Genomic DNA, 12,001 nt, shown 5'->3' on the forward strand with positions numbered 1-12,001 from the left:
TTACACTTGGAAGCACTTGTCAGTTGCCAGACTTCTGGATTCCATCCACTGGTTTTCCCTTACTAGAGTGAAGCAGAAAAACCCTACAGGAATAAAAGTTTGACCCAAAAATATGACCAAAAAAATCTTACCTTGTATCAAATGGAAGAGCTGCAACTGTCTGAAAAATACATGGACCGAAGCAAGTGTAAAAAGGGAATTGGTGGGAAATAGTGTTAAATTAGTTTTGTTTAAGAAAAGTTTAGTGTTCTCTGTACTGGATATTACAGATCCAGATAATGCCAGTTGGACTATTCAAATTGGAAAATTTTTAGCTATCGCTCTAAGCAGCAGATCAGTGTTAATGGCAGTCTCTCTGCCAGTATTTTTATACCATTTTTCCTATGTTTTTTTTTTCTTTAAATCTTTTATCTCTTCCTCTCCTGTGTAAATCTGCCCCTGTTCAGTGTGCACTATTTGATTTTTACCAAACCAGCTGGTACAAGTGAGCTTTCATTATTGTATACTAAGTTATTTTTATACCTGGTGCCTGATTCTGCACTGAGGCAACTGCAAAATTCAGTACAGAATTGTACCTGTGACATTCATTGTCTGTGCATTAAACTTCATAAAGGATCTGATTGCTTCCCCAAGCAAAATGTAGCAACGTTCTCCGCCAGGAACATTGTTCTGAGTTGGAATGGGACCTCAATGAATTGCCAGACAGAAGTAACAGGGATTGTAATACATTGGGGATTATATATTGAATCTGATAATATCTTAAGTGTTAGCTACGGAAGAGCACTTTGTGGAGATGCTGGAGGTCTGAATCATAAATCATAGTTGTTAATGTGGTTCTTGGGCATTTTGGGCTCTTCATTCTTTTATTGATGCACAGAGATGCAAAAACGGAGTACTTAGACAACCATGATGCAGGTAACTTCAGTGTGYTTTGTGTCAGTGAAGAATAGAAGCTTTAAATTTTACAAAATAGCCTAAAAGACCAAACTTTATTCTCTCCAGTCAAATTACAGGAAATGTAGTTTTCTCTCAACGTGCTAGACTTGTGGATGGAGCTAGAAGTCTCATTTTATTTCTATGTGCTAACACCTTTTGATCTCTCTTCCAGACAAAAATATACAATAAAATTATGCAGCTTTCAACTTCTAACATGTCTATGGGAGAGATGACAGCAGGCCAGATCTGTAACTTGGTTGCCATAGACACAAATCAGCTGATGTGGTTCTTYTTCCTCTGTCCTAACCTTTGGGCTATGCCAGTACAGGTAAAGTGGTTRAATGTGCTTTTTTTCTTAATGCAAGTCAGTCTCTAGTGGTTCATTGCATAAGAATTTTATGAAAGTGGAGATATTAAACAAGTTGAAGAATAACTTGAAATAAAAGCTACTAACATCTAGAAACATTGCCTGTAATAGATTCCACATTTGTGACTGGACTTTAGGTGTTTATGATTATATTAGGATCTTGGCTGCTGCCAAACATGCTTTGCATTTGTAACAAATATTTATAGGGTGCAGCAGGTTGCAGTGCATTCTTTTATTACATCAGGCAAGTTAACTGGAAGATATTGCAATCATTTGTCTTCTGAATCCAAGCAGAAGCAAGAGAAGTAGCATAAATATGATTGCTCAGAGATATCTTTTAGACATCCTTTGAAACTACTGCTCCTTCTTGGATGACAAACTCATCCAAGGKGTTTTTTTGTTATAAAATTTTTACATGAAATGGTTTTGCTATTTTTCCTTTGGTGTCTTTGGTTTCCTGTCTCTAAATACTGGTCTCATCCCTTATGTTTCCTTTCCCACTTGGATCATCCCATACTTCCATTTAGGAATTTCCTGAAAAAGCTGGCAGTAAAGCAAGAAGTTTGATCTGATACTCAGTATCCTGCAAGTCTTCCTGCTTCCTTCCAGCTATTTGGTGCATTTTTGCTGGGTGTGCTTCAGTGCTAGCAGTAAATACAAACAGAAGAGGCAGTAGAGTTTAAATTCACCTGTTGTTTTCTAGGCGTATAATTTAGTTTCAAAAACATGATGTGTTTCATTGTGTTCTGTCACAAAGGCAATCTGGTTCCAGCGCCACACAGAAGCCGATTTGGCTGGTGTGTAAGTCAGAAACCTTTTGGGTTGCTGGCTCTTGCCCAAAAATTAAATGGTTTTCACGAGACTGTATATAGACTGAAACTTGCAGATCTAATTTCCAGGCAGTTTATAATGTGGCTTTAGGAGTGTTGCTTAGGAGTTCCTGTGTCCATCAGCATCTGAAACTAGTGATTTTCTTCTGTAACATCRTAAGCATATAAGAAAATTACATTGACTGGGGATGGGGCAGAAAAGCCAGCCATTAAGATGATTGGGTAAATTGTATGGATGTCTTTCAAAGAGTGAAGTGTTAGACTGCTGGTCATAAGGAGATCTGGATTTTTTCTGACAATAAAGATATTTACTAGAATTGAGTGGATTCTGTAATTATGCCTGTTGAATACAGGAGGTTTTTGTCAAGCTGCTACACATCAGGTGAGCACCTCCTCTTAAAATGGAGTCTTCAGCTCATCTGATCATGTGATACCAAATTACCTTCCTAACCTGGGGGAAAAAAAGAAGCCTGATTTAGCTATTTGCCCTGATTTTTTTCTCTCATTGAGGAAAATTTGGGAGGCACAATGCAAGCCTGCTTTTATTGTCAGTTACAGTGAGTCTTGGAATTCATCTTGTATCCTCTTGTGTAGTCTCAGTCTTGGGGAGTCTTATTTCTCTGAATCAACAGTGTGCATCCTCCTGACATACTTTGAGTCTTCACACTTTTGCCACATGTTTGAAACCTGCTGTGTTACCACAGATTTTGTAGTACCTGTGGTAGTGGGGGTAGATTTCTTCTGAGACTGCAGTAGGATGTTGAGGAAGGTTTAGGTCTGCATCTCTGCTAACTCTTGCTAGCTCCGTGAGACTTGTGTAAAGCCTCAAATCAGCACAGTAAGCATATTAAGGTGTAAACAATCAGCAGTTTGCTAACTGGTGGCTTCTTGTAACTGTTCTTTCTACATGTGTGAGATATGTGTAACTGTGCCTGTTCAAATATTAAGATTTAAGGTGATTGTAGTCAAATTTAGGTCACAGTGTGGCTGCATTCACAGAGTCTAACTGCATTTTTCTSTTCCAGTGCAGTTACTCCTGCATGAGAGGTATGGACTAGTTTTCCTGATCCACTCTGGAGAAACCTTTATGGCAGTTCAAAATATTTTGCTTTCTAGAATTATGAGAGGGTGATGAATATAGTGATTATCAGCTGGAATTTTTCATAAAGCAACTTGACATTTTTTGGTGTGGTTTTCCTGAAAGTGTGGGTGCAGGAGGAAAAATGTGAACTAAATTATTTTAAAGTWGGGGTAAAACAGTGATCAAGATACATATTCTGATATTGATGTGTAATCGCAAAAGAGAGGGCAGCTATCATGGAAAGAAACTGATGGGAAATACCTTATTAAATATGGTTACATATTGGCAGTTTGTTAGTGTTAATTTGGCTATCAAGATATTTTCCTTCCATTTATGGGAAGCACAGTAAGAAGTCAGTTGTTGCATACTGCTAAAATGATATTGCTGAAAGCTATGAAGTGTAAAGAGGAGTACACCCCTTTAATGATAATGTTTAGGGTATCAATTATTATGGACAAACTATGTACAAGCTACCAATTTCATGTACACTTTTAAGACCTCTSTGTCAGCTCAGCATAGAGAGCGCTTTAGTGTAACTGAGGATTAATCCAATTTCCTTTCATATTCTGTAACAACATTTTGCTCTAATGTGCCAGAAGTCACRGACTCATAAAGACTTCCTGACAGTCTGCAGAAAATATTATTATATTTSCATTAAAATTCCCCCTGTGATGCTCCTTACCAGATGAGGACAATCAGTGCTGGATCATGCTTCTGTTTTGTGGTGGTGTATTCCTTGCCAAAATCAGTGAGTCACATTGGTCAGAAAGGCTTCTTTAAAACATTTTTCCATAGCATTCATTCAATACCTTGTCTTATGAGGCACTGAAAACAATTACTGTGTGCTTGAAAGATGGCTAATACTAAATTGTGCAAACTTCGTTTACTATTTAAAACAGGTTTTTAATAGTTTTGTAGCTCTTAATCTAGCAATCAACATTTCAGCATCTACTGTGGATTTGGTAATAGCCATTCATGACAAGTTAGGTTTTCTATACAATCMAGATAATTTGAGCCACATCTCTGCTCTGACCGGAGTCAATGGGAGCTTTATCATTGCCCTAAGTTACTGTTTGAATGTTACTGAAATCCACGAAAAGAGGCCCAGGGATGCCAATCAGTTGAAAGATGCCCTCAGTAGGTTTGGCTCAAACCCATGGGAGCAAAATGAGGCCTTATAAAGGCCTTCCACCCATGTTTGATAAACACCCTTGTTCGATTTCATTGTGATTATTAAAAAGTCCTGTATTCTCATATCTCTGGCTCTTTGGTGGGGATAGCTTACACTTGTAATGAAAGGACATTTGTCTCTTTCAAAACTGCTCACAAAGCAGTTTCTGGCTGAAAGTATTTGCCATCCTCAATAAATAATCAAGATAAAATAACCAGAGCTATTGGTGAGCTTCTTGCTCCTGATATATATCTCTGGCAGAGAGGAGCTTTGGGATGTTGATGAAAGAGAAGCAGTGTTTCATTACACAGGCTTTTTTTTWWAAAAATATAATTTTTTTCCTTCTTGGGAATATTAATGAGAGCCTTCCCATCTGCCAGATACCGTCCTCCAGAGTTCAGATGTTACCTGTGTACTCTTTATTCTTGATTCTGTACTTTGTGGTGTGATGCAGAACGTTCAATAAGATAGATACATAGATTTCAGCTCTTTTCAGATGCAAGTCTTTGCACTTTTTTGCTGTACATACTGAATGTATTTCAAAAGTTTATCTGTATTATCCCATTGTAMAAAAGATGAAAATGGGATCATTTTTAACCTATTGGAAACATGGGATTTTTATTGCACAGACTGACCCTCTCAATAGTTTGGAGGAGTGGTGTAAAAGCAGCTTAGCTAGCACCTCCCTCAGGATCCAGCTGGGAYAACTTTGTCCTTGTCTATGTGTGAAGCTGATGCTCTCTTTTTAGAACAAGGTGGTCCTGGAATATCTTTGACAATCACGCAGTAGTGAGGGAAAACTGGAAAACAGGGAGTCAGTGTTCTGCAGTGGCTGCTCACTGTTCAGTGCTTTCCTGTATTTTGAGTGCCCGGAGTGTCTGCCCATGATGAAGCAGTTGGGAATGAATATCTTCATCTGTGAAAACCAAGACCATTTTGTATTTTGGAGGAGAGCTCAGGCAGGGGTGTCTGGCAGAGGGCTTGTGTGTTTTGTTTGGCTTCATACACTCATTAATTTCCTGACTTCAGGTGGAAGCAGATTGTTCACTCGTCACTGAAAGGTTTTTTATTTGCAATTTAACCTTGCCTCTTACTAGATTTGTCCTGCATATACAATAGGATTTTACTTTCATGTCACTGAATATTTTCTAAGCCAATRCTATGGCTCATTTTGAGACTCATGTTTTAATTTGGTTCAGATGTAGGGAGACATCAGAGGGTTCCTAAGAAGAAAAAACCTCTGTATTTTCTCTTTCTGTGCTTTAAATTAATGAAAACTACAGACTGTAGYGGAAACTACAGACTCCTTTTTCTTCATGTAGACAGCCATTTCCTAYAAATGTGTGGTAATTGACATATTGAAATGATGGAAGACACTTTCTGTGAAGGTTATGAGAGTGTGCAAACATAGCAAGAGTAGTAGATAACACTTAAGGGAAATTTCCAATTATTGGGTTTTTTTAATTAAGGAAAATTATGTCTGAAATTAACTTTCTATCACTTTGTTTTCTGACTAATTTATCAGCTTGCACAATTGTTGAATACATAGGTGGGCAGTGTTGCAGATTGTTCAGGAGTCAGTCATTAGAATAGTGATAATTAACTTCAGTAGCTTGTATATATTATTTGTGTTTATTGAGCTGCTTACAGTAAACCCTCTCCATCCAAACTGCCTTTCTCTCTACTTTCTTACTTATCCAAAGGCAAAGCTTTTTTTTTTTTTAAGCTGTTTCTCTAGCCCCTTTTCATAAGCAATTGTCAGTCTGGCACTATAGATCCTTAAAACAGATCCTTGCCAGATTATGTCAGAGATTATTTGAGTTGAATGTTCTCAGTGTTACTTGTGTTTTTTTATTAATTTTTATTTAAAGATGTTTTKAAAAAATTAATTTCTTTTTAAATAAAGTTATTTTAAATAGTTTAGAGAGTTAAATTATAGAAGATACACMAACCTGCACAACCTTCTTTTACTGTACCTAATGGAGACAAATACAGGAACAGAAACACAGAGAATGCACAGGCTGGGGAGCAGCACAGGGTGGGTGTCTGGTTCTCTGAGAMAAGTCCCAGACTGATCACATGGGCTGTGGCAGCAATGCTGAACTTGTGACATTTGGGCTTGGTGTGACTGCAACTGCTGTTGGGTGAATGTTGTCCCTTACCCTGTTTGTGGTGCACACCCAAAGCAAAACCAGGACCTTTCCTTCACCATCTCTTTTCCCAACAGATAATTGTGGGAGTTCTTCTGCTCTACTACCTTCTTGGAATCAGTGCCTTAATTGGAGCAGCAGTAATCATAGTCCTTGCACCTGTTCAGTATTTTGTAGCAACAAAACTCTCACAGGCCCAGAGAAGCACRTTGGTAAGTGTCTTCAAACTCCTTTGTGATATAAATATCATCTTTGGTAATTATGCATTGGTCTGTTCTTGGAATTACAAAGCTAACCATGGATGTTGACCCAGAATTGCTTGTCAAACATTTCATAGTTTTCAAGAATACCACATTCAAGAATGTGAGATCATAAATGTACGCAGTAAAAACATATTTTTGGGGGTTTATATTTTCAACAAGTGTGGTTTCCTAAGAGCAAAAAAAAAAAAAAACTTTAAAACCTTCTAACTTGCAAATATAAATGGTCAATAATCATTGAAATGGCTTTGTGCAGTACATAAATAAATGAGTTGTGCAGGACAAGCTGTCCAGGGGGAAAGGAAGTAGGAATGGTGCATCCAGACTCRGATCCCACATGTGGAAATCTATCAAACTGATTTATTTAAACAAACTCTGTGCAGTCCTAACTCCCCAGTATGTACCTCAACTGCTTACAGGTCTGCTCAGTCACAAGCTGCTCCTTGATCCCTTGCTTGGCTTGTCTATAATTTGAATCACCTACATCACCGCTGAAAAAGTTGCCTTGGTTCATTGGAATTCCCATGCCCARCTCCTCTTCATTCCCCCTTTCAGCAACTGTTGTGAGGAAGCCACAGGAATTTGTAATGGAGCCAGAGCTTGCTGAAATCTCTTCCACCACAGATCATGGGCAGTAATGAGAGTTATTTGTGCATCTTCCTGTGTGAAAAGGAATTCCTTCCCATCAACACTATGCAGCCTTCCAGAAATGTGGACAGCTTTCATCCTTGCAGTGTCCAATCACACAGTCAATGTCACCTGGAAATTCCTGCAGATGGGCGCAGTGCTGTTTGTGATAGAAATGTTTGCACTGTGTAAGGGGTGGCTGCTTACAGTTTTTGTGTTATCCTTATGATAAGGGAACAGATGTTTTTATTGTACTCTTCTGGTAAATGTGTGTTTAAATGTTGCAGGAGTACTCCAACGAGAGACTGAAGAAGACAAATGAGATGCTTCGAGGCATTAAGCTCCTTAAACTCTATGCTTGGGAGCACATATTTCACAGCAGCGTGGAGGAAACCAGACAGAAAGAAATGACTAGCCTCAAGTCTTTTGCCCTTTATACCTCCATATCCAGTAAGTCTCTTCCTGCATTGTAACACACTGCCCAGCTAAATGCTACTGAATTATTAGCTACTAATGAGTTTACCATGTCTCTGTCGAGATTGCTTCAGTTGCTTTAGGCTCTGATCCATACTCCTCACTTTCCATGTGGTCAGACCCTCCATTTAATTCAGTAGGACTTTGCTTGTATGGGAAATATGCCTAAAAGAGAAAATCAGTGCTTTATAGAATTGACTTTTTGTGGASAAAAGCTTTTAAGGGACAACTGTTTCACAGACTATATTTAGCCAGCAATATTCTCTTCTAGAGCACAGCTTCTGAGAGGAAACCAATGTTGAAATTTATTTGTTGGGTTTTTTCCTGCATTTTGCATAATTCAGAGCSTACAAATGATATGTGACAGGCATTGTCTTTGCAATGAAGTTTCAGCAGACAGTACTTACACGTTCTTACTCAAAATTTGGATTTCTTGTTAAAATAAGTGATTCTTAAAACTGTTTCTATATCCTGGAARGAAAAATATGAGCATCCTGGCAATTTCATCATTCTGTATCCAGATGTTTTCCTTTCCTGTTACTTTTCAAGCTGCTTTAAGACTTTATTGTGATTTTAAAAAGACCTATAGCAAATTGAACTCTGTATTTGAGGAGTTTATATGCAACACCTATAAAACTGCAACTGTAATAATTTAGAAATAATTTGTGAAGTCACACTGAAGAATGCTGTGCTGTTCATATATCAGTGAGACATTAATGAGATGGAAAATTTTAGCAAGAAGTTTTCAAAATCTACAAGGTACCTGTACAAATACCTTMTGGAATAATAAGGAAAACTAGTCCTTATGATCACATAGGTAATGCACTCAAAGGAAAAGGTTGTGATCCCACCGAATTTAATTGACATTAAAATGAGGTATTCATTGACTTCTGAATTTCCCTCTGGGGATCCTAAGCTCTGTGTGCTTGGAGAGGAGTTTCTGTTTTGGCATAAACCGGAGTTTGTGAGACTGGAAACTCCSTCTTATGCCCAGATCAACACAGATWGGTTCCCTTTGTACAGAGTGCTTCATGTGGCATTAAAATCCATTTATAATGGGGCCATGGCTTCAGCTGTAGGGCTGTGAAGGCTTATTGGATTTTAAATCTTCACAGTGTCATTTGTAACTGCTAGSCAAAGGTATAKTCATCCCAGGAGWACTGATTATTCTGTGAAGCAATGAYAGWARAATCCATGTTACTAGAAAGAWTTTTAAATATTTGATAATGMTTCTTGACAAATTYCAAGTTTGCAACTTCATTTGTGTTTTGTACTATGTGTGATATTTAGGTGCATGCAAKACACAGGAGATAAATTCTCAGCTTGGGGTAAAGCAGTGCAGCTTTATGTTGATGGTGCATATTATTTTGACTTATTGTTTSAGTTTAGGAGTTCCTTACACCCTGTGACTTTACGACAAATTACATTTATCTTTACAAACTTGCACTTTTTCAGACTAAAAAGGGGATATAAATTGGGCGAATTTGCTCTTTTCTCTAACCATACATATAATTAGAATGAGAGGCATAATCAGCCCAAAACATGTTAGCTAATATTATAGTGAACACATTATTTAATTTCTTTAAGAAAAATAAACATTAAAAGGCAGGAGAGGACCAAGGTTTTACATATTTGTCATCTAGAGGAAGGCAGGCCGTTGCTAGAACAGTAAGAAAACAGAAAAGAGATTTTTATATAAGCTTTTTTAAAATACCATTTTGAAGAGACTCTGGAACTATTTTCTAAGTATATATAGCCATTAACAGAAATAAATTCTGTGTTTGGAGTTGGTTTATTCATAAGGAATAGTTTTGCACTGGATTAGAGAAAATATACCTACAAGTTTCATGGCGATGTTGGCTTTACCACAAGAAAATTCCATTTCAAGACCGTATGGAAATTGGATCTCRTGTGCCTTGCCCCCAGGTTATGTGTATATGGAATTGTTCATGTGTGCTAAAAGAGCTATTCTAAAAATTAACTCTTCYTATATTTTAATGAAATGTCCCCACCAGAATCAGAGTTGGGTTACAACTTTACAGGATTTAGTCTACATTAAAACTCAGGAAGGACAGAGAAAGAAAAGAGAGGTTTTCCTACTTCTATGATGTTTTGCCTAAGCTGTCAGAAGCAGCTTTGTTACAGGAAAATAACATTGGTTACTGAACGTTTTTCCTAGATTTTAGTCCACCTTTTTCCAGTAACAAAGTCTTTTTCAACTAAATCTAATTAAACATCAAGTCCTAGCTGCAAAATAGAGTTATTTTAGAAAACATTTTATTATTCTGCACAATTGAAAAATATTAATAAATAAAAATAAAAAAGGAAAACAACCCCCAAATTGCAATTGCTCTTATCTGTTTGGTTGAAAGAAGTTTGAAGTCCTTGTATGAACTGGTGATCTCACACAATGGGAAAATTCAGATTGGCTTCTTGGGAACCACCAAATACATTGGATGTCTTAAATGCGGCAGGGTTTGCCAACCCTATAGGATATTTAATCCAGCCAACTTTATATTTGAAACATATGATCTTGTACTGTGGGCAGGAGAAGAGCAGGATCCATCTCTGAGATGTTTATCAGCTTTGCTARATTCTCTCACCAGATTCATTCCTAAAAGCAAATTCATGTACTGCAGTAGCCTCAAAGGTAMATTGCAAAGTCAAGGATTTAATGGGATTCAGGACAAAGTTCCAAACAGCAACTTTCCCTTCTTTACAGTGTCTGTGCTGTAACTACCTTGAGTTAATACCAAATGTGAAAACTGGTCAGGATGTAGAACCATTAAGGAGACATGAGAGGCTGCTTTGTATTCCAGCGCAGAAAAAGCATTTTCCTCAGAAAAATACGCTATTTTTTCTTCTAGGGTGAGGTGTAAACTATGCATTTGTAAACTTCAATACATGTTAGTCTTTCAAAGCCTAAGCTTTTATTTTGCAATTACACTAACATACTTACATTTTCAAATTCTCATCTCTGTCAAGGAATTAGAGCTACATGAAATAACTCAKCTATTTTATATAAACATGAGTAAAGAGTTCACAAATATGTTAGATGATTCGTGTTAAAGCTCATGTTAATGTAGGTCAGAGAAATATCTGACAGTGTATAAAGTCCTTCAGGAGTTTATGCTCAGCAAAGGTTGTCCAAACAGTCAACCAGCAGTATTTGTGAGTCAATGACASTKCACTTCAGGTGCAGTAACTGGGGASAGTTTTTACTGTTTGAGCATTGCTATATCTAGTAGGAAAAAAGGACAGGCAGTTTAAACACAAAAGAAGTGTCTAGCCTTTTTCTGTTGCACCTGTACTGATGCTTGAGTTCTATTTTAGCTCTAGCGTCTATATAGYTTCTCTGTGTAGTTTACTTACATGAAATAAAGTTGAGTGAAGGTCAAAATGAAAAGGTGATGATTAAATAATATCCTCAGGTTGTGATAGAGGAGACAGACACGCAGGGTGAGAGCCTAGAAAATACCATTGTAACCCRGTGCTAGTGGTATTTTAGCATTTAGCATGTCTGAGTGAAAATAGCTTCTAAATGTTCCTATGTGTTTTCCTTCACAGTCTTTATGAATGCAGCCATACCAATTGCAGCTGTACTCATAGTAAGTATGGACTTTTCTAAATAATGTTAATTATCGCTGCATTTTCAAGTGTAAGTGATGTGGAATTGTGGAAGGAGGAGGACAGGATGAAAATCTGCTACACATYTGCAGTTCCTCTGGGAGAGAATGGAAAATGCCCACTTGCTGTCTGGGACCAGAAGCAGCCCAGAGCATGCAGCACTCCCCCAAACTGTTAAGAGAGTATSAATTAAGATTCTGTAAATGAAATGCTTGTGAAATATGAAGTCTGTTTCATTCCTTATTGCAAAGCTCTGATGATAATGTCTCTCTTTGTAGACATTTGTTGTCCATGCTCATCTGACAAGAACGGCTGACTTCTCCCCATCAGTRGCATTTGCCTCCCTCTCCCTATTTCATATCCTTGTGTCTCCGTTGTTCCTGCTCTCAAGTGTGGTTAGATCCACTGTCAAAGCATTAGTAAGGTGAGAACTGTAAAATTCATATCTTTGCTACCACCTATCCAGTTTTTGAGAATG

At 37.5% G+C, this 12,001-nt stretch overlaps 1 protein-coding gene across 1 annotated transcript in view; it reads left to right on the forward strand.

Annotated features, from left to right (window-relative positions):
- Positions 1 to 12,001, forward strand: part of ABCC8 (ATP binding cassette subfamily C member 8) — a 70,875-nt gene that overhangs the window by 18,950 nt on the left and 39,924 nt on the right. The window contains exons 8-12 of the mRNA XM_057369281.1: positions 1,109 to 1,264; positions 6,613 to 6,747; positions 7,710 to 7,872; positions 11,464 to 11,504; positions 11,802 to 11,947. Of these exons, the coding sequence (XP_057225264.1) occupies positions 1,109 to 1,264; positions 6,613 to 6,747; positions 7,710 to 7,872; positions 11,464 to 11,504; positions 11,802 to 11,947 (641 nt within the window). The remainder of the gene's footprint in view (positions 1 to 1,108; positions 1,265 to 6,612; positions 6,748 to 7,709; positions 7,873 to 11,463; positions 11,505 to 11,801; positions 11,948 to 12,001) is intronic.

The sequence above is a fragment of the Malurus melanocephalus genome, unplaced genomic scaffold, assembly GCF_030028575.1.
Source record: "Malurus melanocephalus ecotype Western Australia unplaced genomic scaffold, MMel_1.1 scaffold_106, whole genome shotgun sequence".
Classification (NCBI taxonomy): Eukaryota; Metazoa; Chordata; class Aves; order Passeriformes; family Maluridae; genus Malurus; species Malurus melanocephalus.